Genomic DNA, 27856 nt, shown 5'->3' with positions numbered 1-27856 from the left:
CGCGTTTTCTTCTCTGTAGAAGTCTGTGTCCTTGTTTCTCTTCAGTCCTTTTGCCCACTTCCGTTTCCCTCCGTCGCTATTCCTCCTCCAACAGACAGTTTCACCCTATTCTGCGGCAGCCTGTTTCAAGCCCCGCAGGTTTTTCTCCCCACACTTTCTGATGACCCTCTAACTCCGCAGATTTCTGCGTCCTTCCCCGCCAGCTCCGTCCACATCCTGACGGACGGCCACCCTGCGGCCAACGGCCTGCACCCACCTCCCTAGTGACGACTGTGCCCGACGCAGTATGGGGTTGGGGCAGCACGGGGGACACTCGGCAGAGAAAGGTTCTGAGCAGGAAAGTGACCGGCAACGATATCGGGGTCTGCAAGGGCCACAGGCAGAACGGCTTGGCCCGAACCTGCCTCGGAGCGATTTTAACCGAAAACGACCACAGACCCCCGGGACCCGCCCCGAGAGAAAGGACTCGGAACGTCTTAGAGCCAGGCCGCGAGAGATGAAAGGGAGGAGACGGTTCAAGAATTTTACCTTACCAGGCGACCCCGGAACCTGGGGTGAGCCCCAGGCACTGAGCAGCGCGACCGCCGGTGCGAATCAGAAAAATGAAGACTCACTCACCCCACAGCGTACGTTGCCCTGCTGGATCAGCTTCCGGGGCTGCAGAAAATGGCGCACGCGCGTGCGCCGCGGGGCGGTGCCGGGGCGTGTCCAGGACACATCCGGTGGGGCGGGTCCAGCGCACCACTCTCCTCCTAGCGTCTGCGGGCCTGTTTTCTCTTCCGGCCGCGCGGTTTCGGGTTCCGCTTTTGGATTCCGTCCAATCCCGCTGGTGTCGTTTCGAGCCAGGCTGGGTGCAACCTCGGGGAAGGGTGGGCCGCTTCTATTGGGAGCGGCGGTATTTCACAAGTTGAGCCCGGTGCCTGGGGAAGCAATTGGGGGGGGGGGGGCGGGTTGCGGTGGGGGTGAGAGAAAAGTTTTTAGAGAGCGGTGGACATGCGCTCTAGGGGGGAGGCGGAGCAGTGTGGGGACCTGGCGCCCGGGATCCTCGTGGATCGACTGAGACCCGGATAGTGACAGCTCCTTGTTTAGTGAAGTAAAAGCCGGGGTGGTCAGTGTCGGTGATGGACGCTAGAATGCGACACGCGCAACTGTTCTGGGGGGCGGGGGGCGCCTGTGTGGCTCAGTAGGTTAAGCCTCTGACTTTGGTTCTGGTCCTGATCTCCCTATGGTGGGTTGGAGCCTCCCATCGGGCTCTGTGCTGACACCTCAGAGCTTGGAGCCTGCTTTGGATTCTGTCTCCTTCTCTCTCTGCCCCTACCTCGCTCGCACTCTCTCTCTTTCAAAAATAAAGTCAACATTAAAAGAAATAAACACTGTCCTGTGGGAATTGTGCTGTTCGGTATTAACTCGTCATCAGACTTTTCACTCAACTGTCACTTCTCGCCATCCCTTGCACTGCACTCCAGGCTTTCCCCGCCGGGCCTTGGGCTGTGGGACGGAGCGCTGGCACGTTGCTTTAAAGGAATAAAAGTTTCTGCGTCAATGGGTGTTGATTAATGTCTCTCTCTTAAATTTGATATTCGACTCCACACCTCTCCAGATGAATTACAAATCCAAATGTCTTTGAGACCTACCAGTGGGACCTGTATGTGCTTAAGCCCTTAACTGCCAAATTTCATTGCAATTTTAATTAAAGTGTTTGTTCTCAGGTATTTTAGAAGTCTCTTTTTTTTCTTGAAAATTAGAGTTTTAAAAATTTATTTATTTTGAGAGAGAGCACGGGAGGGAATGCAAGCGGGAAGGGGCAGACAGCTAGATCTAGAATCCCAAGCTGGCTCTGAGCAGAGCCCTCTGTACGCCGCCCGTCACCCCATGTCTGGACTGGATATCGCAAACCCTGAGATATGACCTCCGCCGAAACGAAGAGTCCCTGGCTCAGCCAACTGAGACACCCAGGTACCCAGAAAATTAGATATTTTAACTGATCCTTTTTTTTTTTTTTTCTGTTTCTGATTGGTTGGTGTCAAGGGCAGATAAGGAAGCTTCTAAAAGGTGGACTCCTTCAGAGAGATTTAACTTTTCCTAGTACTGATGACATTCTGGTTTTGAAGTATTTCCACAAACATATGATAAGGATTTCTGTTCTGTACGTAAATGGTGCAAGCAAATTCAGCCACTAGTGTTTCACGTTTTCAGCAGCGTCATATACACTCTTAATACTTTTTAATAGGAAATGTGCCAGTTAATAGCTCCTCTTCTGTTTCCTGTGGAAATTCTGAAGGTGGTGCTGGCTGCATTTGCTTTTCACATCCTCTCTATTATGTGACTGCCCCTTCCAGGGCTTAAATCTCTGCAAGGAGTGAATTAAAAAGTAACTACACATTGTCTAACAGTTTACAATAGTTTATAGGTATCTTGTCATTTTGGACAGTTGTGTATTCCTTCTGCAGCGTGCAGAGACGATCCTGGACACAATAAGGTCAGGGCTCCAGAGAACAAAAGGGCTGACTGTTAAGAAAAAAAAAAAAAAAAAAAAAAAAAAAACAAACATGGAGTGATTAGAGCACAGAGGTTCAGCTCCCACCAACTGGGATTTTCAGAAAGAGCCAAATGACGTGAAAAGGTGGAAGAGGGAGCTTAAAAAGACACAAAGGTGCTTACCAAGACAAGGATGCCTTGGGTAGACCTCACCTCTGGGGAAATTCTGGAGATGTTGTTCCTGTAAATGTGCTGGACCCACTGCTTGTATCTTAAAAGCTTGAAAACTAGGGAGATACTGCCCCAGGGCATGAATCCCAAAAAGGTTAAAAGTGGTGATTGTGTGATCTTGGTATTCAGCACCCCCAGTCATGTTTCTATGTGATGGTTTCACGGTTCAGTCAGTCGCAGGAAGATTGAAAGTGGTATTTACCACCAAGTTACGATTGGGCAGCTGACTGTTAGAGAGGCACGCAGAGCCTCTATTTTAGGTTCTATCATCTTGGAGTTCCTGGGGCCAATCGTGATGTCCTGGAAGACACTCAAGAAGCAGGTGCTGCCAATGGATACACCACTGGCCACTCGGAACATACAAAACAAGTTGTATCAACACTCAACAAAGATGTTTTTCAAGCCAACAGTGTTGCTGAGCAACTTCTTTTATGAAGACGAGCCAGAGGTTGGCTATAGTCAGGTGCTTGAGAAGCAGGTCTTAGGAAGGTATTTAATCATTTTTAATTATTTTTTACTGTATAGACTTCTCTTTTGTTTGACCTTTATCCCGCTCTAGGATGTGAAGAATAAGAACACTGATTGTCATTTGATAGGAATTCCCATTTCCCACATAACCAAGAATTAGTATTATCCCCACTTTAGTTTTTGCTGGTTATTAACTTTTCTTATGCACTTTTGCATACATTTAACTTTTTAACTTCACTGATATAATAGTCTGTTTATAAATAACATCTCATAAGGATAACTATACTCATTTTGGGTTTTTTGTTTTGTTTAGACTTTTTGGGCTATTCTTTTTTTTTTTTTAATTTTTTCAACGTTTATTTATTTTTGGGACAGAGAGAGACAGGGTATGAACGGGGAGGGGCAGAGAGAGAGGGAGACACAGAATCGGAAACAGGCTCCAGGCTCTGAGCCATCAGCCCAGAGCCCGACGCGGGGCTCGAACTCCCGGACCGCGAGATCGTGACCTGGCTGAAGTCGGACGCCTAACCGACTGCGCCACCCAGGCGCCCCAGGGCTATTCTTATTGTTCAATATTCTGTAACATTTTTGCAATCACATTATTAGTTTGAAAAACTAACTGATCATATCTATATCAGGATCAAATTAAATTTATAAATTAGCTAAAGGAGAATTGATAATAATGAGATTTTCTTTTATAATATTGAGATTTTATATTATTGAGATTTTATAAAATTGAGATATTCTACCCAAGAACATGATGTAAATTTACATTCATTTATTTCTCCTTTCACATATTTCAGGAATGTTTTAGTTTTTTCCCCATATAGGCTTTACACATTTTTGTTAGATTCATTCCTGGTAGTTTCTTTCATTTTACTTTTCTAAAGCTATTTACTTGTTTGTTTATTTGAGAGATAGAGATGGTGGGGGGGGGGGGAGAGAGAGAGAGAGAGAGAGAGAGAGAGAGAGAGAGAATGAATCCCAAGTGGTTTCTATGCTCAGCACAGACCAAGACACAAGGCTTGATCCCATAACCCTGGGATCACAATATGAGCTGAAATCAAGAGTCGTACTCGTAACCGACTGAGCCCCCCATGTGTCCCTATTTCATGTTATACTTTTGTAATTGCAGACCCTCCTACTAAAACCCATAAATGATTCTTTGTTGTACATAATCTATTGTGCAAACAAATAATATGTACAGCAGCACCTAGGTGGTTCAGTTGGTGGAGCCTGCCACTCTTGACCTTAGGATCATGACCTGAACCCCATCTTGGGTATAGAGATTACTTAAAAATAAAATCTTGTTTTTAAATATAATTTACTGCCAAATTGGTTTCCATACAACGCTCAGTGCTCATCCCAACTTAAAAATAAAATCTTCAAAATAATACCCCATGTACAAAAGGCTATGGTTTTGTATATCAGTACCAAAACCTATTAGCCTACTGAATTATTTTTCAAAGTGGATTTTCTATGAGGTCCTTTCTGTTTCCAGAAGTATACTTGTATCGTCTGCAAACATAGTTCTACATCTAATTCCTCTACCATTTTAAATGGCCCTGGCTAAACCTACAACACAATGACAAATGAATGGAACAGCTGATCATGTACTTTTTCTACTGGGGTTTTCTGGCCTCAGTGGAATATCTCTAGCGCTTCCCTATGACCAAAATGAAGACTTTGTTTTGTCAAGTTGAGAAAGATCCTAAAGAATTCCCAAATATCGAGTGTTTTAACATTCTTATATGATGAATTCTTCCAAATAATCTTTTTTGTAACTACGAGTAAGATTTCCTGACTTCTCTTCATAAATATGATGAAGTATATTAATGAACTTCCCAAAGGTGAATCATTTTTGAATTCGAGACACAAATTGCTTTGCTCATCATATTTTCATATAGTTTCAGGAGTTTGGGCTATTTTATTTTACATGGTACCATCTGTATGAAGAGGTGACATTTTTCTGTGGTATTCTTTCTGGTACATACTTTAGGATGTTTCAGTATCAGAATTTTATATCATGTATAAAGATAATTTGGAGATTTTACTTCCTCTTTAATGCTTGTGAATTGAGTAGGCAGCATTAGCTTATATGCTATTTAAAAGAATGCAAGAATCTGGCTGCTAATCTGATCCAAGTGCTTTTTATTTATGAGGGATACTGATAAATGTCTTCCTCTTCTCTATGGATTTTGATCTGTTTAGATTCCCTCTTACTGAGGTCAATTTTGGCAAAATGTATTTTCCTAGTAAATGTCCATTTTACCTAGGCTTTCTAGTTAACTTGTTTTGAGTTGGGGAAATGGGACAAGTAATTTTTAATGTCACTTATTGACCTCATGTCCTTTATTTCCCTTCATTGAAAATTTAAAATGTATTGCAGATATTGAAAATTTTAAAACTAGAAAATCCTTCTTGGGTCATATGGAGGATTCTTTCTCTCTGCCCATAAGTTAAATGGTGGTGGTACTTGGGTCTGAAGACTAACAAAGAATTAGACAGGAATAAAAAAAATTCTCAGGGAGGCACAGAATCCAATGAGGCTGGTCTTTAATGGCTCAGACCTCAGCATTTCCACCTTGCATGTGAGACCCTGTCTGCTTCCAGAAATAACGGAAAAGGAAGAGTCTCTCTCAAACACTCCAACGGTTCCTTTGGACCTGTTCACTACAAACTTCTAACAGATCCTGGTAATTAAGAGTTTTTCAGAACCATTCTCAGTTCCCCAAGTGTTGAACTATCATTGTCACTACAGCTGATATAATGATGACAATTCTTTGGGGAGGTGAAGTCACAGAATCACTAACCTCTATCTCAAGGTTTGGCTTCCTCCCTCCCACACATGCTTTTGCCTGCTACTTTACACCCAGCTTCCAGTCCTGGCAGCAGGAAGGAGTCTGTGAGAATCTTCTAGTTTAGTGTGAGAGCGCAGTCTCTAAGGTTAGGAGACGCGGCAGGAATCTGGGTAGGTGAGAATGTCAGGGAAAGAATCTTCCGGCACAGGCTAAGCTTGTGAGAGAGACTGCTCAATCATTGCATGACTGCTGCTAATGTAATTTACCAAAATCCTCATTGAAGGGGTGGTTTGTGTTTGATCCAAGTGCTGTCAGAGGCTGAATTTTAAGCTGCTTCAAGATTGTAATTTCAGGGGGGGCACCTGGGTAGCTAAGTCATTTAAGCATCCAACTCTTGATCTCACCTCAGGTCTTGATCTCAAGGTCACGAGTTCAAGCCCCACACTGAGCATGGACAGTCTACTTAGAAACATAAAGATTTTACTTTCAGATTTAATCTGCTTTTCAATAGTGAGCAAGAGTCACAGAGACATTTTCAGGAGCAATACTGTGAGCACTGTAAGGGCATGTGCATGTGATAATGAGAATGATGGATCTAATTGAAATACTTGATTCACAGCAGAAACAGCATGTCTAACAGGAATTGCTGAAATTTATTCTTCTGTAATTTGAGTGTGATGTGCTTAATGGAGACAGTAAATGTGTCTCTACTGAAAAATGTCTGTGGACTCTCGATCTGTGAGACAATCTTCTTTCCAAAAATTAGGAAAGGTCCTTTAAGAAAAAGTTAACGTCAAAAAAGAAAGAAAAAAGAAATGAAAACGTCATTATAGAAGGTTTTAAAGAGTAAAATATTAAGGACTATATTTTTTAAATGTAATTTAATTTTAAAATAATAAATTAATTTAAAAATATAATCTCATCAAGAAAAAAAGCAATTTTAAGCTATGTTTCTACTGGTGAAAATCATTTCAATAGTATTCCCAGCTCACCACTCACCTCTCTTGCTTTTCAATTCATTAAATGCTCAAGATTTCAAGTCTTCAAATTCCATTTTGCATGTTTGTATAGAATTTTAATAGCTTTTCCAACTCAAATATCAATTTAATTTTTAATTTGTTTATTCTAAAATAACAAATATACAGTTATGTGATCTTTAAATAGGATTAATTTATTTTCTGCCCTAACATGTTTTATCACTATGTGATGTTTCATGTCCCGTATGTTAGCACACAGTGCAGTTCCACACAATATCTGTTATGGATGCCATTATCCTTTTGGTCCAAGAAAAAAATGAAGTGAGTTCTGCTGTCATCCTAACATTGTCTATATTAAATAAATCAGACTGACTCATATAAAATTATTCAGTGCATGTATAATTTATTAAGACCTTTGAATCTTCACTCCTTATATTACTCACAAAGAATACTTAAAAATGGGAAATGATCACACCATGTTAATTAAGTAAAATAAATTTAAAATGAGAAGGTGTCTGTGTGTGTGTGTGTGTGTGTGTGTGTGTGTGTGTGTACCCATGATGAGGTTCCTGGCGGTGTATAGTACAGTAGGAAGCATTCTTGTCATGGCAACTAGGCTACCAAGGTTCAAATCCTGATTCTACTGCTAGTTACATGAGTCACTTAACTTCCCATGGTTAAATTCTCCTTGTCTATAGAATGAGAGTAATGTTAGTTCCTAACTCATAAGGTTAGGGAAGTTCCATGTCAATTCTCAGGGGAAAGAAAAGGTAAGTGATTTTATTTTCCAGGAAAATGCAGCCTGTAACTCATATTTTCATGCAGAACCTTCTGCCTGTGTATTTGAATACTGAGTTTTGGACAATAACAGAATGGCCTCGGTGGATTTGAATATAGCAGCGATCTTCCTATCCCACATTGTCATCGGAATCCTGGGCAATTTCTGACTCTTCTATCATTAGATGTCCCTTAGCTTCAGGTAATGCAAGCCAAGATCCACCAATTTCATTCTCAGGCACCTGATCGTAGCCAACTCCTTGCACATTCTCTCTAGAGGAATCCCAGAGACCATAGCACCTCTAGGGCTGAAACATTTCACCAATTATTATGGATGCTACATTCTCTTATATGTTCACAAAGTGTTCAGAGGTATCTCCATTTGTTCCACCTGCCCCTTGTGTGTCTTCGAGGCCATCGCGATCAGCCCTGGGAACTCCAGATGGGCAGAGCTTAAAGTGAAAGCTCCAAAGTAATTGGTCCCTCCAGTATCCTGTGCAGGGTGTTCCACATGTTGATAAATATATTTTTTTTTTCCCTATTTATATGGCTGGTAAGTGGAACAACAAAACTATTACCAAAAAAAGTAGATTGGGATATTGTTCTGACTTATAGTGTACTGACAAGATCACAGGCTCATTATATGCAGCAATGACATCTTTCCATGGCATTTTGTGTTTGAGACTCATGACCTTAGCCAGCAAGTCCCCCATTTTGAAGTTCTGTGAGGGAATTCCATGGTTTTTCTCCTTCACAGTCACAAGCAGAGGGTCTAAGGCATCCATAGGAACAATCTCTCCCCCAGACCCTCCCTTGAGACCATGAGACCAGAGCCATCCAAAGCATCCTTGTCTTGGTGACTACCTTTGTATTGTCTTATGCTGTTTTGTCCATCATTTATGATTAAGTGGCTCTCGAACTCTAGTTGGTGGCTGGTGAATGTCACTATACTAATCATTGCATGTTTTCCAATTATTAGCCCTTTTTCTCTCATGCACCATGACCCCAACATATTCAGGCTGTACTGTGTCTGCTGTGGAAGAAATACATAATTACCTCATCTCATCAGGGAAATATGAATTGTCTTCACGTGTTCAGACATGGATGCACTGAGATCTCAAAAACGTTAAGAAAATTATGAGTAGTTTCTTGCAGAGACATGGCTGAATGAGACAGACTGACACCCAGCCTAATATTAAAGAGCATGGTACATGAAATCTTCTTGAATTAATATGTGTGTACTTATATAGTTTTATTTGTATTGATAACCATGGAGAAATCAAGATTCTATAACAGGTTTTACTTATTGTTGGCTTTGGGGGTTATGTTGTGAATATTATGCCTCATATCTAAGAGATATTGGGGATGTTTGAAATATGCTCATGTTTGTGGAGCAACATGAGTGCTTTAATTAAAATATTTTCTGGTCAACATTTGAACACTAAACTGCAGAGAACAAAAAGGAACACAGGAATAGGTGTCAGCTGAATTTTACAAAGGGTGCAGATGGGTGGCAGCCAGTAAACACATTGGGTATGTGGGAAAAAGACTGAATGTACTTTTGAGATGTTTAGAAGGTAGAATGTTCTGTGTTAAATCTTGACACCAGTTGGGTGTGTTGGTGAGAAACAGACTGCAAGATGGTCTTCCGCTTTTCTGTCTTGAGGATACAAGACATTACAGAGGACCCTTTCATCAAGCATGGTGCAGGAGGCGAGTAGCAATTTGCAGGTGGAGTATATGAACATATTTTGTCTAACAAGGGGTAGTATCACTTTTGAAATCATCAAAAAGACAATGTAGACACCGTTGAAAGGAAAAAAAATGATGTAACTCAAACACAGAACTATTTTAGGGCGACCTGGTTGGCTCAGTAGTAGAGCATGTGTCTCTTAATCTCCGGATAATGACTTTGAGTCCCATATTGGGTGTAGAGATTACTTAAAAATAAACATTTCTTAAACGAAATACGTTAGGGGAGCCTGACTTGCTCAGTCCATTGAGCATCTGGCTTCAGCTTAGATCATGAACTCGCAGTTTGTGAGTTCCAACACAGAACTTCAAAATGGGGTACTGGACACCTCTGAAAGACCAACTACATGATTGGATGGAAATGCTCAGCAGCCCAACCTCTGGGAAGAGAAAGGAGGCTGGCTGGGGATTGGGTTCAGTCATACGGCCAATGATTTACTCAACCAAGTCTAGGTAGTGAAGCCCTGATTAAACACCTGGAGAAGCTCCTGGGAGCTTCTTGGTGGGGGACAAAAGCTACTGTATGGGCAGTCCTCCTCCCAAACCTTACTCTATGGATGCCTTCATCTGGCTCTTTACTGCTATCCTTTACAATAAGATGTGAAATGACAAAGCTAAAACAATTTAGTAACAAGTTTGCTGTAATTTATTCCAGGGAAGACAACCCTTGATTTGGGGGAGGACAGAGCCTCTCATACAGTGAATGGAGTGCTCTTCCTGAGGGATTTGGGGCAAGATTGAGTTTTAGAAGAGGCAGTACAGAAACAGGGCATGACTGGCCAAGAGATCGGGGATTTCCTTACAAGACCTGCTGTTTTCCAGGGTAGGGTCCACTAGCTGAAGCTGAGTTGGAGGATTATGATTAGTGTATGTTAGGTTTCCTTCTGATGTTTCACATAAGAGCAAGCTGACTTAGGTTTAGATTTGTGATGTGGGTGGGCCACTGGCATGGCCTCCATTTTTGTGGGTCCCAAAATACGAGTTAACTTTATCAAGGATTACCATACAGATAGCACTTTCCAAGTTCTGTGAGTCTTCCCAGCAAATATTGAAGCAGAGAGGCTTGGAGGAAGCCTTAAATTTGTACTTGGCTGGAGATGCACAGGTATGGGAATGCCTGACTTGTGACTGGTGTCTGAAGTGGGGCAGTGCCGGGAAGGACCTTGATCTTAACTTGTGGGGTCTCTACTAACACCAGATAAAGTCAGAATTATATTAAATTGCATGACACCCAGTTGGTACCAGAGATTTGGTGACAGGCTGCAGGAGCTCTTTCAGGTTTGGCTATTATGTCCCTTTGATATGTACATTTTATTACTTCCTTACTCTTAACATTCTGTCACTTCAAGATCCTCTAGGCTCCTCTTGTATTTTCCCTGCTCCTGCCATAGAATCAGCCATAACTCCAAGGAGTCTTTTTCTTAGAGACTTGTTAGAGACCAAGATGTGGGTGCTGAGTGTTCTCCTTGCTACTGGGGTGTCATTGCTCTTAGACTCTCTGAGTAGACCGCCCTGGGAATTACCTGTCCTCACACAGATCTGTAGTTTTCTCTTTGCCATTTTATTTACTTATCTACAGCTACTTCTGTGCTCATAGTGATGCCGCCGACTCGGATCCTGTACTTCAGAGTTCATTTTAGCCTTCTCCCCTTGCTTTTCTGTACCTGTCTGTATTTACCAAGCACTATGGCAACATATGCCTTTGAAGAGTTTTGTGTCTATTCCTCCACGCTCCCATGCTCTCTGCACACGAACTATAATCCTCTTCCTCTGGCCTCATTTGGACCCTGCTCTATCACTCTGATAGGTTACCCTGAAACCTATCAACTCTGCCCCGTTCGCCTGGACTTGCAGTGGCAATGCTCACAGTAGTTTAAGATACTGCATGTGACAAATATCGTTAGGGGTTGTTGCAGGGATGGAAGAAGTAAAAAACATGCAAAGTGCTCCCCATTTTTAGGCATCCAAGGTCAGAAGATTCCTGAATTCTTCCATCATGTGAGAATATTGTCAAGGCACACATGTGCATGCAGACTGTTTGAATGTAATTACATACACGGCACTGGGAATGTGGGAGTATGGGCAAGTGTGTGTAAACGTGTGTGCTTGTATTTCATGAGTGCATGAGTGTGCGTTTGCTATGGAGTGTATGTGAGTGTGAGGGTATATGGCTGTGCATTTGAGTGTTATGTTGCCCACATGCATGTGTGTTTGCATCTATATATAATATTTATGTATGAGTGTGTGTGTTTGTGCACACATCATGGTCCTAGTCTGTGACTTGGATATGGGGAGTATTTGATTATGTATTTGTGTGTAGTGAAAACCAAAGGGATTAATTAGGATTCTCATGTCATTCTGGTGAATGTAACTCACTATGATTAGGAAATAGATTTCATTATCCCGTCATATTACTTGCTCTTGAAATTACTTTGATCTTAATATAGCCATTCTATTTTTTATAGCGTTTATCTTTTGTACAGGATTTTATTTTGTGTTCTTAATTTGTGAAGTGAATTTCTCATAGGATATATTGCGTTGCCTGTCTTTAAAAAATCCAATGGTCAGGGATGGCTGGTTGACACACATGGTTATTGGTATAAGACTGCATTTCTTTCAAGTCATGATCTCATGGCTCTTGAAATGGAGCCCTATGTTGGGCCTATGCTGACATCACAGAGCCTCGAGTGTCTCTCTCCTTCTCTCTCAAAATAAGTAAAACAGAAAAAAAAACCCAGTGACAATTTTTGCTTTTCAATAGGGCCTTTAGACTATTCCCTTTTACAGATAAATACAGATAAATTGTTTTGCTCCTGCTTTTATAAAGTCTCCTTTCCTCTATTCCCTGTCTTCTTTGAAATAACTGATTTTTACAGATGATTTAAATCCTTTTCTTTGGCTCACTGGTGTTAGCTCTAAGTATTGCTTTTGTTTGCAATGGGGGTTATCCTATACAGCTGACCCCAGTACCTTCAAAAAGTTTATACATCTTCATATAGATCACCCAACCTTTCCTTTCCACAAAGACTTCCATTTCTCCACTCCTGCCCTGTGCTACCATTAGTATAGGTTTCTTTTACATATGCTATACACATATACACTAGACTGTTAGTTTCTTTAATGAGGCTTAAAAATAGGGAAGACGGTTTTTATTTACCATATAGTTACTATTACTATATAGCGCTCTTAATTCCTTTGGGTAGATCAGGGGTCTGCCACCTACAGAACATGAGCCAAATGCAACCTACTGTCTATTTTTAAGTGAAGTGCTAACTGTAATGCAGGCACACTCATATTTAGGTGTTTTTGACTCAGTAAGGACATACTGGAAGAGTGGTAACAGAAACAGTGTGCCCTGCAAAGAATAAAATATTTACTATATATTCCTTACATAAATATTTGCTGACCTCGCACATAGTCCCATTCTCATCACATCTGATTTAGTATAAAATTGGAATATGAAACATATTGAAGTCAGTTTTATAGCCAAAATATTAGGCAACGCTGACAAGATTGGTCTCAACTGGAAGAATAAAACTAGGAATAACTGGGAGTTACTAGGTCTTGAATTAGTGAGGAAAACATGAATATGTTTTATGCGATATTGTTACTATTCAATTTGTAAGTACAGTATTTATTATATGTAAAAAAAAATTTTTGATGATATTGACATTGAACATATAACTGGGGCATAAAAGACCCAACTAGTATTACTTGGTACACATTCATAAGTGGAAGAAGCAATATACCCTTGTCTGGGTATAAGTGTAGACAACAGGATAAGTATGTATCTTAACAACTCCTGGGATCAATTCCCTATACAGTTTTCACAAACGGTATTTAGCAACTTTCCATTAATTCATTACTCCACCCCATGGCTGTGTTCTCTTGGTAGGGGTAAGGCTGCCATAAAGAAATAGGTCTGTGTATGCTCCAAACAGGTCATGGTTTGGATCTATCACATATACTCTTTATTAGCCTTCTGGGGAGTTTTGTTATTAAAATTTTTAAAATTCTAACTACAAGGAGTCCATAATTTTAAATATCTCAAGTAGAAACTTAGCCTCACATTTCACCAAGCCACACGCCAATTGTAGATTTTCCCAATCCACTATAAACATGTTCCCATTTGGGCAATTTTCTGCCTCTTTCCTCCACCCCTTGCCCTTCCTCATTGGTATTTGCATGATACACTTTCAGTGGTTCTGCTCAAAGATGACCTCATCATGTGGGCATTGCCTGAAAACATTGTTTAAATTAGGAAACCCTGTGATCTATCATTGTACATGCACATGTTTATGGTACTTACCACTATCATATTTATCCTTATAGACTCAACTTTATAGAATATAAGTTACTTGAAGACAGGGAGTTTTGTTTCCTGCTAATATCAGTGATTAGGATAGTTCCTGACTGGTAGAATGAGCAAATGCAGTTTATCTGTGGAAAGTAAAAAGTTACTAAAGTGCATAAGGTCAGAGACTAAGTTCACATGCTCAACTTTCTACCCTAGCATTCTGAACATTCGTCATAAATTCTCAAGCTGTATTTTGTTTGGTTAACATTTTGAGTTTTAGGCAGCACGTGCCAAACAGCTATAACCCATCTGGGAATGAGGATGCCTCTTGTAGCTCTTCTACACTACAAAATGTCAAATTCAGGATTCTCTCAAATGCTCCATTCTACTCTCAATACAAATATTAATCTTATGGGTCACATAAGACAGTTCTTATTTGTGAATGACAGACCTCCTGGAATCAGTGGCTGAAACAAGGTGGTTTATCATTTTCACATAACAGGAAGCCCAGAGATGCAGGTTGGGATGGGCCACCTCCTTTAGCACTCAGCACTCTCTCTCCTTACAACAGGATGGCTGCTGTATGACCAAGAAAAATGAATGAAGGGCTCCTGGGTGGCTGAATCACTTAAGCCTCTGACATTGGCTCAAGTCATGATCTAGTGGGTCAAAACTTCGAGTCCAACATCGGGCTCTGTGCTGACAGCTCAGAGGCTGGAGCCTGCTTTGGATTCTGTGTCTCGGTTCTTCTCTGTCCTTCCCCTGCTCGCAATATGTCTCTCAAAAATAAATAAAAACATAAAAAAATAACACAATTTTAAAAGGGTATTAGGGGGGCAGTTGGGTGGCTCAGTCAGGTGGCTCTGGCCAACATCCCAGAGTTGTGGGATCGAGATCTCTGTACACTCTGCACCAAGCGTGTAGCCTGCTTAAGATTCCCTCCCTTTCCCTCTGCCCCTGTCCCCCACTTGTGTGCACTCTCTTCCTAAAATAAATTTAATAAGTTAATTAAAATCAGGATATTGGGGAATTTTCAAATTTCATATTCACACCTAAACAACAGAAGGTAAAAGAAAAAGATGGTAAAGAAAACATTTGGAGACCAAATTTAAATATACCCCACAATAATATTAAATGAAAAAGTAGTCAAGGATAACAGGATGACAGATTTAATCACTAGACTTTTTCTTTATCCTGTATGTATAATATTGCACGCAACCCATCACCAGTGTCATAGGTGTTCCAAATGAGTCAAAATTTATTAGTCCTTAGTGTTTTCTGAGTTACAGATGTCTTTCCTTTGAAATTTATTAATTTAACTTACCTGAATATAACACTAATTTGCAAAGTTTCAATACAGATATTCTGATTCTAGAACCTTTTTAAAAAGTTTTTTAAAGTTCAGTTATTTTTCCACACTCAGTGTGGAGCCCAATACAGGGCGTGATCCCTTGAACTGTGAGACCAAGACCTGAGCCAAAATCAAGAGTTGGAAGCCTCACTGACTGAGCTGACCTGGCAATTCCTTGATTCTAGTACCTTGGGAGAAAAACTGAAGCACTGATTTTGAGATTCCATTCGTTGCTTTCTCCCTTAAAGTGACAGATCTACAAAAGGCTTGGAGTTGGAAAATATTCTCTCGGTTTTGAATAATATTTTAATATTAGACTATAACTTAATAGAAAAAGAACCATGACATCATACAAGTCTAAAAATGTCTTCAGTAATTGCTCTAAACAGTTATTTCACAGCCATTTTCCATAATCAACTGTGTGGTGGGGCTATGTGTACATCAGGAAAAAGGAGGTAGTAGTTAGCCTGAGGAAGATTGTGGTCTTTCCCAACCAAGTCAGTCAGGAGTAAACTTCAGTTTTGTATTACTGGGTCTGACTGTACTTTTGATGCCCGACTGATGATACCTATGAAGCAGCATTACAACCTCTTACTATTCTGCCCATTTGGGCAAGAAAAGGTAATAATGAAGCCGCAGAGGACCCTCCCTTGGCAGTAGTTATAAGTTCACAGTGCCTGAGTATCATCACCCTGACCCCACACAGGATGCATCATAACAATGCAGTCACCATTCCCTGCTTTCTCCAGCCATTTTCAGAACTTGAGAAGTCTACCCTGCTCTCCTGAGCAAGCATCAGTATATAATTAACATTCTCCTAACACTTCAGTGTATGCAGTCAACATTCCTGACATCTGAACATCCTGTTCGAGGAGTAAGCACAAGCGTAAACGAGCAAAAAATGGTTTAGAGGCTAAATATGTGAGATTTCTAGTTATCAAACAAGATTCCCATTGTGTTGTTCATTCTTGAAAGTAAACTCATGACAATTATCTTTTCTAATTATTCCCTGAGCAGTCCAGCACAAAATATTGTTACCTTTATCCTTACTTCTCAACTTTTCTTTTAGCTCCTAATACTTTTCACATGCTTGCTATTTTTCTAATTTCATTTACTGTAAAGGTGCAAACCATGGGTCTCATTTCAGCACAAAAGGCAGGGAGAAATAGAATCATATGATGTATACTCATGAATGGGGAGGCTGGTTGTAGAGGGTGAGAGTCTGAAATTGCATTGCTATGGTATTTCCCTTAGAGCCACTAAATACTATGGGATATACAATGGGTGGGTAACTCTCAAATTCAACTTATGAATATATATTTCCAAAACTATAGATTTAAATATAACATGAAAATTACTACAGATGACATTCAACATACAGAGCTTAAGGATGTATGATTAGTGTTCGTTATGAAATTCCCCAAAGAAGTGTGATGCACACAGGATAATAAGGCACAGGATTCATTTAGGTTTACACAAAAGCTTATATTTTACTTACTTACATATGAGAAATAGGGTATCCTAAAAAAAATGGAATCAAAATGCAATTTCAGTGCCCAAATTTGCGTCTTTTACAAGCATACTACTTCTGGGTGTATTTTTGTTTTGTTTTGTTTTTTGAGAGAGAGCACAGGTAGCAGAGAGCGGCAGAGAGAGAGAAAGAGAGAGAAAGAGAATTGTAAGGAGGCTCTACACTCAGTGGAGACCCCAACATAAAGATTGATCCCATGACCGTGAGCCAAAATGGAGTCAAATACTCAACATACTGAACCACACAGGCAATCCTACTTTGATTTAAATCTTGATTTAATCTTTGATTTAAATCTTTTGATTTAAATGTCCTCTAGAACTTTCTCTTCAGTTTCCAAAATTAAGACGAATTTTTACTCATCCGTGATATATGATAGCTATTACCTTTCAAAAGGAGAGACCATTGCTCACTGTCTATTTTCTCTAGTACAAATGCCATCCCAAGTAACCCATCGTTACATGAAAATATTCTCTCAATGTCCTGACCTACTGCTTCATGGTCAACTATCTGATAGAGTAATTCTTTCCTGTAGTATTCAACAAAGGTGCTCAACCGTACCAACAAATCCAGAGAAGGGGCTGTGACCACAAAGAAAACATTACAATTTACATAAGAGTTTTAGGTTTATTCCTTGCCACTCCCTATGCTCCCAAATGTATATAGTATAGTCTATCTTAAACTTAGCATACCAGTTTTCCTGGGTATATAGGTATGACTAAGCCCCTCACCCTCATTGAAGAGGTTCCATTTACCATACAGATGCTTTCTCTGAGACCACCACTATGGTTGCCAATGAAACACATATAATGAAAGTATAACATCAATGGAATCCAAACTTGAGGCTATAAGTCATCAATAATAATGTAGTGTCAAGAAACCTCAAATAATTGGGGTGCCTGGATGGCTGAGTTGGTTAAGCATCCAACCTCGGCTCAGGTCATCTTGTGGTTCATGAGTTCAACACTCCAGTCTGGCTCTCTGCTGTCAGCTTAAAGCCTGGAGCCTGCTTCCGATTGCCTCCCTCTCCCTCTCCCCCACTAGATCTCTCTTCCTCTCACTCTATGAAAAATAAAAACATTAAAAAAAAAAACAGAAACCTCAAATAATTGAATAAAAAATGTTAACCTGGCAAGCTAAGCCAAAAGAGCATGTGACTCTTGCTCTGGGGGTTGTTGAGTTTGAGCCCCATGTTGTGTGCACAGAAGAAAATAAAATCTTTATAAAATACTTGAACAGAAGATGATTAGGTCTTTCCACAGATATACTTGTACCATTGACACACCATCTCATGACTTTTAAATAATTTTAATTTTCTGTGGAACTTAACACCTAAGATTGGTTAATCCTCAAAATAGACCTACTTCTCCCTAGTGTGAAGTTTTAAATTGTAGTCCATTGAAGAACTGGCTAAACAAATTACCGCCTTCATTATACGTTAATGTTCCTGTCCAGCATGAATTATTCAGTATTTCCTGAGGTAAAGACATTGACACATTTGTATGGTTTCAGTGTTATGTGAATTCTTTCTAGACCACAAAGCACAAAGTTGTACATTTTGTTTTCTTATCACTGGAAGTCTGTACCTCCTAACTCCATTGACCTATTTTTATCCCCTCCCCAATTTGTACATTTTTTATAACCCAGATCACACCTATTTTATTTGTAAGGTTTTTCTCTCTAGTAGAAATTACATTCCACAACTTAAAATAAGCTTTGGATAAGCCCTGCCATACATTCCTTCAGTGTTCTTCCTTTCAGAGGCTTCTATTCTATCAGGTGAGTTGTGAACCATGGTTACAAGATTTCCCACTTATGTTAGTTCCATATGGTTCCTCTCCATGATGGAATCTCTGATGCTGAGCAAGTGTTGAACCCTTGCTCATTTGTTTTTTTCTCCTATGAATTCTTTGATGCTCACCAAAGTTTGAGCTTTGAATAAAAGCACTGCCACACATATTAGGTTCACAGTGAGTAAGATGTGAATGCTCCATAAAGGCTTTTCCACACTAAATACATTTGTACAGTTTCTCTCTAGTATGAGATCTCTCACGACACCAAAGGTGAGAATGTTTGATAAAAGCCTCATTACACATATTACATTTGTAAAGTTTTTCTGCTGTATGAATTCTCTGATGTGCCATAAGACTTGAACAATGGATAAAAGCCTTGTTATACACATTACATTTGTGTGGTTTCTGCCCAGTGTGTATTTTCTGAGGCCCAGTAAGGTTTCCAAATTGGGTAAACGCTTTGCCACACTCATTATATCTGTTAAGGTTTCTCTTTAGTATGGATTTTTCTGTTAACATGTGAGCGCTCAGCAAAGGTTTTGCCACACTCACTACATCTGTAAAGTTTCTCTCCAGTAGAAGTACTCTCATGACTACAAAGGTCTCAACGTGTGCTAAAAGCTTTATCACATTTAGTACATTTACAAGGGTTTTCTCCTGTACGGATTCTCTGAGGTGCCAAAGGCCTGACGTTTGGATAAAAGCCTTGTTACACACATCACATTTGGGTGGTTGCTAGCCAGCGTGTATTTTCTGATGATTAGTAAGTTTTCCAAGTCGGGTAAACGCTTTGCCACACTCATTACATTTGTAAGGTTTGTCGCCAGTATGAATTTTCTCATGACACCAAAGGTGTGAAAAATGGTTAAAAGCCTTGCCACATTCATTACACTTGTAAGGTTTCTCTCCAGTATGGATTCTCTTATGCTGAGTAAGGTGTGAACTCCTCAAAAAGGCCTTGCCACAGTCAATACATTTGTAAGGTTTCTCACCGGTATGAGTCCTCTCATGACGCAAAAGTTCTGAATGTTTGATAAAAGCCTTATCACATTTAGTACATCTATAAGGTCTTTCTCCTGTGTGAATTCTCTGATGTACCACAAGGTATGACCTTTGGATAAAAGCCTTGTCACACACATTACATTTGTGTGGTTTTTCCCCAGTGTGTATTTTCTGATGCATAGTGAGATTTCCAAATTGTGTAAATGATTTGCCACACTCTTTACATTTGTAAGGTTTCTCTCCAGTATGCATTCTCTGATGATTTGCCAGGTTTGAATTTTGACTATAGGATTTGCCACTTACGAAACACTTATATACTTTCTCTCCTGTATGGACTCTCTGATGTGTAGAGAGTTCTGAACGCTGGGTAAAGGCTTTGCCACACTCATGACATATGTAAGGTTTGTCACCAGTATGAATTTTCTCATGACGCCTAAGGTGTGAAGATCGGATAAAAGCCCTACCACATTCATTACATTTATATGGTTTCTGTCCTGTATGGACTCTCTGATGTTCAGTGAGTCCTGAAGGCTGGGTAAAGGCTTTGCCACACTCATTACATTTGTAAGGTTTGTCGCCAGTATGAATTTTCTCATGACACCGAAGGTTTGAAAATTGGTTAAAAGCCTTGCCACATTCATTACACTTGTAAGGTTTCTCTCCAGTATGGATTCTCTTATGCTGAGTAAGGTATGAACTCCTCAAAAAGGCCTTGCCACAGTCAATACATTTGTAAGGTTTCTCACCGGTATGAGTCCTCTCATGACGCAAAAGTTCTGAATGTTTGGTAAAAGCCTTATCACATTTAGTACATCTATAAGGTCTTTCTCCTGTGTGAATTCTCTGATGTACCACAAGGTATGACCTTTGGATAAAAGCCTTGTCACACACATTACATTTGTGTGGTTTTTCCCCAGTGTGTATTTTCTGATGCATAGTGAGATTTCCAAATTGTGTAAATGATTTGCCACACTCTTTACATTTGTAAGGTTTCTCTCCAGTATGCATTCTCTGATGATTTGCCAGGTTTGAATTTTGACTATAGGATTTGCCACTTACGAAACACTTATATACTTTCTCTCCTGTATGGACTCTCTGATGTGTAGAGAGTTCTGAACGCTGGGTAAAGGCTTTGCCACACTCATGACATATGTAAGGTTTGTCACCAGTATGAATTTTCTCATGACGCCTAAGGTGTGAAGATCGGATAAAAGCCCTACCACATTCATTACATTTATATGGTTTCTGTCCTGTATGGACTCTCTGATGTTCAGTGAGTCCTGAAGCCTGGGTAAAGGCTTTGCCACACTCATTACATTTGTAAGGTTTGTCGCCAGTATGAATTTTCTCATGACACCAAAGGTTTGAAAAATGGTTAAAAGCCTTGCCACATTCATTACACTTGTAAGGTTTCTCTCCAGTATGGATTCTCTTATGCTGAGTAAGGTGTGAACTCCTCAAAAAGGCCTTGCCACAGTCAATACATTTGTAAGGTTTCTCACCGGTATGAGTCCTCTCATGACGCAAAAGTTCTGAATGTTTGGTAAAAGCCTTATCACATTTAGTACATCTATAAGGTCTTTCTCCTGTGTGAATTCTCTGATGTACCACAAGGTATGACCTTTGGATAAAAGCCTTGTCACACACATTACATTTGTGTGGTTTTTCCCCAGTGTGTATTTTCTGATGCATAGTGAGATTTCCAAATTGTGTAAATGATTTGCCACACTCTTTACATTTGTAAGGTTTCTCTCCAGTATGCATTCTCTGATGATTTGCCAGGTTTGAATTTTGACTATAGGATTTGCCACTTACGAAACACTTATATACTTTCTCTCCTGTATGGACTCTCTGATGTGTAGAGAGTTCTGAACGCTGGGTAAAGGCTTTGCCACACTCATGACATATGTAAGGTTTGTCACCAGTATGAATTTTCTCATGACGCCTAAGGTGTGAAGATCGGATAAAAGCCCTACCACATTCATTACATTTATATGGTTTCTGTCCTGTATGGACTCTCTGATGTTCAGTGAGTCCTGAAGGCTGGGTAAAGGCTTTGCCACACTCATTACATTTGTAAGGTTTGTCGCCAGTATGAATTTTCTCATGACACCGAAGGTTTGAAAATTGGTTAAAAGCCTTGCCACATTCATTACACTTGTAAGGTTTCTCTCCAGTATGGATTCTCTTATGCTGAGTAAGGTATGAACTCCTCAAAAAGGCCTTGCCACAGTCAATACATTTGTAAGGTTTCTCACCGGTATGAGTCCTCTCATGACGCAAAAGTTTTGAATGTTTGGTAAAAGCCTTATCACATTTAGTACATCTATAAGGTCTTTCTCCTGTGTGAATTCTCTGATGTACCACAAGGTATGACCTTTGGATAAAAGCCTTGTCACACACATTACATTTGTGTGGTTTTTCCCCAGTGTGTATTTTCTGATGCATAGTGAGATTTCCAAATTGTGTAAATGATTTGCCACACTCTTTACATTTGTAAGGTTTCTCTCCAGTATGCATTCTCTGATGATTTGCCAGGTTTGAATTTTGACTATAGGATTTGCCACTTACGAAACACTTATATACTTTCTCTCCTGTATGGACTCTCTGATGTGTAGAGAGTTCTGAACGCTGGGTAAAGGCTTTGCCACACTCATGACATATGTAAGGTTTGTCACCAGTATGAATTTTCTCATGACGCCTAAGGTGTGAAGATCGGATAAAAGCCCTACCACATTCATTACATTTATATGGTTTCTGTCCTGTATGGACTCTCTGATGTTCAGTGAGTCCTGAAGCCTGGGTAAAGGCTTTGCCACACTCATTACATTTGTAAGGTTTGTCGCCAGTATGAATTTTCTCATGACACCGAAGGTTTGAAAATTGGTTAAAAGCCTTGCCACATTCATTACACTTGTAAGGTTTCTCTCCAGTATGGATTCTCTTATGCTGAGTAAGGTGTGAACTCCTCAAAAAGGCCTTGCCACAGTCAATACATTTGTAAGGTTTCTCACCGGTATGAGTCCTCTCATGACGCAAAAGTTCTGAATGTTTGGTAAAAGCCTTATCACATTTAGTACATCTATAAGGTCTTTCTCCTGTGTGAATTCTCTGATGTACCACAAGGTATGACCTTTGGATAAAAGCCTTGTCACACACATTACATTTGTGCTGTTTCTCCCCAGCATGTATTTTCTGATGACTACTAAGGTTGCCAAATTGGGTAAACGCTTTGGCACACTCATTACCTTTGTAAGGTTTCTCACCGGTATGGATTTTCTTATCTTGAGTAAGGCTTGAACACTCAACAAACGCTTTGCTACATGCATTACATTTGTAAGGTCTCTGTCCACAAAGAATACCCTCATGATTCATGAGGTTTGAGCTCTTGCTAAAATCCTTCCCACATTCATTACATTTATAAGATTTTCCTCTGGTGTATCCTCTCCTGGCTTGGGCAGGTAACAAATGATAAATCTTCCTAGATTTATTCCAAATGTTTTGGGTCCTGGGAGGAATTCTTTCAAGTGGTGAGACTGAGGAACCATTGCTGACAGACTTCTCAATTGGATTACTACATTCATACATTTCCTCCTCACTGTCAAATCTCTGGAGTTCACCCAGGTGTGCCTGCAAACTTAATCCAATTCTATTTTCCAAGCAGTTTATATACTGGTTTCCAGAACCACTTACATTACTGTCCTGTTGTAACAAAGTCCTGATGAATGGTTCATTATTCATGACATACTGGTATGTATTTTTTCTCACAGAAACACTCTGCTTTTCAGGAAGAGTAACTGAGGGCTGATTAAGTGGCTGATCTTTCCTACAAGTGAGATTTTTGTTATGAGTCAAAGGCACTTCTTTGTAATTTCTTGCATCATCTCCCCACCGATTTTCAAACTCATGCCTATTTTCCCAGACTTCCTTGAGATCAAAATTCTTGATGCCATGGCTTTCATTTCTCTCCAATATCACTAAGTGGTAAAATTTTCCTTTATAAATGTCCTCTACTGGTGACAATTCCTTGAGTGCAAATCCAGGAGAAAAGCTTCCTATCAAATAGAGTTGGAAGATAAATATTTTATACTAAATTACATAATTACATACCTAAATAACACTTTATTATAAACAAAGGATGTTAACCAACCATGGTCTTCAAACACTACTGTCATATACAGTGTTTTTGAGTTCTCTTTTTATAACGTTTTCCATAGTAACAATTTCTCTGATTTTGAGGTAATTTTTCGAAACACATTTTACACTATCCATATTTTTTGGACACATAACTGGATAATTAAATGACACTTCATGATTACTGACCCCATTTATACAATGGCTATTTTATAACTGTGCATGAAATTATAGAGTTGTCTCTCTTCCTTAATTCTTAATCTTTATAAAAACGTGTTTACCTGAACCCAATATCTCATAATTAAGTGATGCTCAATGAATCTTTCATTCCTTCTAGTAGGAGTTCCTTATGGAATGTAAATCCTGTCTTTACGTCTCCAAGAAAAACTGCTTTAGAATTCCAGAGACTACTAGTTTGTGTAACTATGGTTACTTATTAACTTAACCCCCTAGATCAATCAACATGTAGGTTGTAACATACAGAGTCCTTAAAATATCTTGTTTCTTTCATCATATGCTCATACATTAGTAAACACACAGAATAATTAACCACCAGATCAAACTGCTGTCCTGAGCAATTCATACACATGTCCCCTGTGTATGAATAGGGTTCCTTCTGCAATACGGAGGGCAGGGGAGTCCGGTGCTGTGTAAACTGAGGTGCTTTGTTGATCAAAATTAATATACCAGGATATACAAGGGTGGTTTGTTTAGCTCAATGCAACATCTGAGGAAAGGCCAGGACTTGGATTCAGAAAAGCAAGAGTGAAGCATAAGAAGTAACTGACCGTGTGGGGACAGTGCTTGTGCTTGCACATCTATGGGAATATGATTGTGGTGTAAATTAAAAGCAGGACCTTGGGGAAAAAGAAAACACATTCAGCAAAAGGCATAATACTGATGCATTCTGTAAGAACTCATACTATGGGCATGAAGCAAAGGTGGAAAACATTCAACAGGGAAACAGTAGGGGGTTATAGGAAAACTGTACAGTTATATCTAATTCAATATTTGCTCTAAAAATTATCAAACTAAATATACCAAGACTTCGCTTCTAGGTATATACTCAAGACAATTATATAATGTATACATATTCCAGGAGACACGTTTTTAAGGTTGTTACTTATAGAGAGAGATACTGAGAACAAGCTCGTGAATGGGGGAGAGGCAGGGGGAGAGAGAGAGATTCCCCAGAGGTCTCCACACTGTAAGCGCACTGCCCAATGTGGGACTTGAACTAACTGTAACTTCATGACCTAGGCCAAAAAAAAAACAGTCAGATGCTTAACTGACTGAGCCACCCAAGCCCCAAAATAATATATCATTATAGAAAAAGCTACGGCAAATCAGGTTAATGATACTGCTGGGACTAAAGCAGGAACTTTAAAAAATATGTTTCCAAGATATCACAAATTCTTTTAAAAAAAATTTTTTTTTCAACGTTTATTTATTTTTGGGACAGAGAGAGACAGAGCATGAACGGGGGAAGGGCAGAGAGAGAGGGAGACACAGAATCGGAAACAGGCTCCAGGCTCTGAGCCATCAGCCCAGAGCCCGACGCGGGGCTCGAACTCACGGACCGCGAGATCATGACCTGGCTGAAGTCGGACGCTTAACCGACTGCGCCACCCAGGCGCCCCAAGATATCACAAATTCTTAAAGAATGCCATAGGATCAGCTGCGGGGCTAAGTTGGTTAAGTGTCTGTCATCAACTCAGGTCATGAACACAGAGTTAGGACTTCAAAGCCTACGACACGCTCTGTGCTGAAAGCTCAGAGCCTGGAGCCTGCTTTGGATTCTGTGTGTATCTCTCTCTGCCTCTATACTGCTCACGCTCGCTCCCTTGCTGCCTCTTTTTCTCTATCTCAAAATAAATAAACATTAAAGAAAAGTGGTAACTTTAATCAAGGAAAATATGTGTTGTAACAATTAGATATCACTGCACATTTATGAGAATGGCCAAAATCCACAAAACCAACACCAAATCCTAGTGAGAATGTGGAACTATAAGAACTCTCATTCATTGCTGGTGGAAATGCAAAATGGTACTCCCCTTTGGAGAAGTTTGCACTTTCTTACAAAACTAAATGTACTCTTAAATATGACCTAGCATTCCCACTCCTTGGTATTCATTCAAAAAAGTGGAATATTTCTGTCCACATGAAAACATATCCGCAAAAGGGAAAATCCTAAAATTTCTATGCAGCCGCTAAAGATCCCGAATCGCCAAAGCATCTTAACAAAGAAGTACGTGTCGGAGGCATCATGTTCCCTGATTTCAAACTCCGGGACTACAAAGCTATAGTCATTAAAACAGTATGGTATTAGCATAAAAATACACACATAGATCAACAGAACAGAATAGAGACCAGAAATAAACCCACACACATGTTCACTTAATTTACAACAAAGGAGTGGGGCGCCTGGGTGGCGCAGTCGGTTAAGCGTCCGACTTCAGCCAGGTCACGATCTTGCCATCCGTGAGCTCGAGCCCCGCGTCAGGCTCTGAGCTGATGGCTCAGAGCCTGGAGCCTGTTTCCGATTCTGTGTCTCCCTCTCTCTCTGCCCCTCCCCCATTCATGCTCTTTCTCTCTCTGTCCCAAAAATAAATAAACGTTGAAAAAAAAATTAAAAAAAAAAAAAAAGGAAAAAAAAAATTTACAACAAAGGAGACATGAGTATAAAATGGGGGAAAGTATCATCTCTTCAATCAATGGTTTGGGAAAACGGGACAGCCAGAGGCAAAAGCATGAAACTGGACCACTATCTGACACCATACACAAAAATTAACTCAGAATGGATTAAAGACTTAAACCTAAGACCTGAAACCATAAAAACTCCTATTAAGAAAAGTTAGGGGTGGAGGGCTGGGGTGGCTCAGCTGGATAAGCTTCTGACGTTGGATGAGGTCATGATACCACGGCTTGTAGTTCGAGCCCCATGTTGGGCTCTGTGCGGACAGCTCAGAGCCTGGAGCCTCTTAAGATCTTGTGTCTTTCTCCCTCTGCCCCTTCCCCACTCACACTCTGCCTCTGTCTCTCAAAAATAAACATTAAAAAAATTGGAAAAAAAAAAAAAAAAGAAAGAAAAGTTAGGGGGTAATGAGCTTGACACATGTGTGGGCAATGATTTTATTTTTAACTTTCCACACCAAAGAGGAAAAACAACAAAAGTAAAAAAGGTGGGATTATATCAAACTGAAACGTGTTTACACCGCAAAGGAAACAGTTTTTGAACAAAATGAAAAGGCATCCTACTGAATGGGAGAAACTATTAGCAAATCATGCATCTGATAATGGACTGGTAATCTAAAACATTGCCAAAACATGCTCAAATAACCCAATTTAAGAAATGGGCACAAGATCTGAATAGACATTTTCCAAAGACTTAGAGATGGCCAACAGGACCATGAAAGATGCTCAACGTTATTCATCATCAGGGAAATGCAAATCAAAAGCACAATATCGCTTCACACCTAATATTAGAATGGCCGTTAGTAAAAAGACAAGAAACAACACGTGTTGTCAACGGGTGGAGAATGATTGGTGTAGCCAACAGAACTACTGTGTGATCCACCAATTCTACTGGGTATTTATCTGAAGACAACAAAAATACTAACTCAAAAAGACAGAAGCGTTCTGATGTTCACTGCAGCACTATGTATAATAGCTGAGATACGAACACAATCTAAGTGTCCGTTGATGGGTGAATGGATAAAGATGTGTATATACAACACACTATTATCTAGCCACTAAGCAGAATACAATCTTGCCATTTGTGACAACAGAGATGGACCTTGAGGATAATATGCTATGTGGAATGAGTCAAAGACCACTATGTGGAATGAGTCAAAGATTGCTCCTATGTGTGCAATCTTAAAGAAACAAAAACCCATTAGATACCGAGAACATATTGGTGGTTGCTACATGCAGGTAGGTGAGCAGAAATGGGTGAAGGTGATCAAAAGGTTAATAAAGAAAAAACTGGGCTGCCTGGCTGGCTCAGTCAGTACACTATGCAACCCTTGACTTTGCAGTTGAGTTCAAACCCCACTCTGGTTGTAGAGATTACTTAAAATCAAAAGTTGCTGCTGCCTCTCGAGTTCTTAAAACAAACAAACAAAACCAAAAAATATCAATATGGTGCTTTTAGTATACTAGGAATGCAATGACCATCTGTGGAATGATACATGTTTTTCCTACAGAAAAGCTAACTAGGTATCACCAAGCTGAGCTGTATTTACACTACATCTACTTTTGGATTTTC

General features: G+C 40.0%; 2 protein-coding genes and 1 pseudogene across 6 annotated transcripts in view; 1 reads left to right on the top strand and 2 right to left on the bottom strand.

Annotated features, from left to right (window-relative positions):
• Positions 1 to 27856, bottom strand: part of LOC123577980 (zinc finger protein 665-like) — a 49903-nt gene that overhangs the window by 20561 nt on the left and 1486 nt on the right. Inside the window, exon 2 of one of the 3 annotated variants that reach the window (XM_045440415.1) lies at positions 619 to 2508. The gene's annotated coding sequence lies outside the window, so the exon portion shown is untranslated. Of the gene's footprint in view, positions 1 to 528; positions 2509 to 27856 lie in introns of those variants that run through there. The other 2 variants (XM_045440413.1, XM_045440414.1) reach the window with 2 other exon arrangements.
• Positions 7828 to 8557, top strand: LOC123578482 (annotated as a pseudogene).
• The window catches only part of LOC123577979 (zinc finger protein 160-like), a 26867-nt gene continuing 16284 nt past the window's right edge, over positions 17274 to 27856 (bottom strand). For all 3 annotated transcript variants that reach the window (XM_045440409.1, XM_045440410.1, XM_045440411.1), the window contains exon 4: positions 17274 to 23510. In XM_045440409.1, coding sequence (XP_045296365.1) covers positions 19189 to 23510 — 4322 coding nt within the window. In that variant the 3' untranslated portion in view covers positions 17274 to 19188. The remainder of the gene's footprint in view (positions 23511 to 27856) is intronic.

The sequence above is a fragment of the Leopardus geoffroyi genome, chromosome E2 (assembly GCF_018350155.1).
Source record: "Leopardus geoffroyi isolate Oge1 chromosome E2, O.geoffroyi_Oge1_pat1.0, whole genome shotgun sequence".
Classification (NCBI taxonomy): domain Eukaryota; kingdom Metazoa; phylum Chordata; class Mammalia; order Carnivora; family Felidae; genus Leopardus; species Leopardus geoffroyi.
Note: the sequence above shows the minus strand (reverse complement) of the source record. Positions and strands in the feature narration are given on the sequence as shown.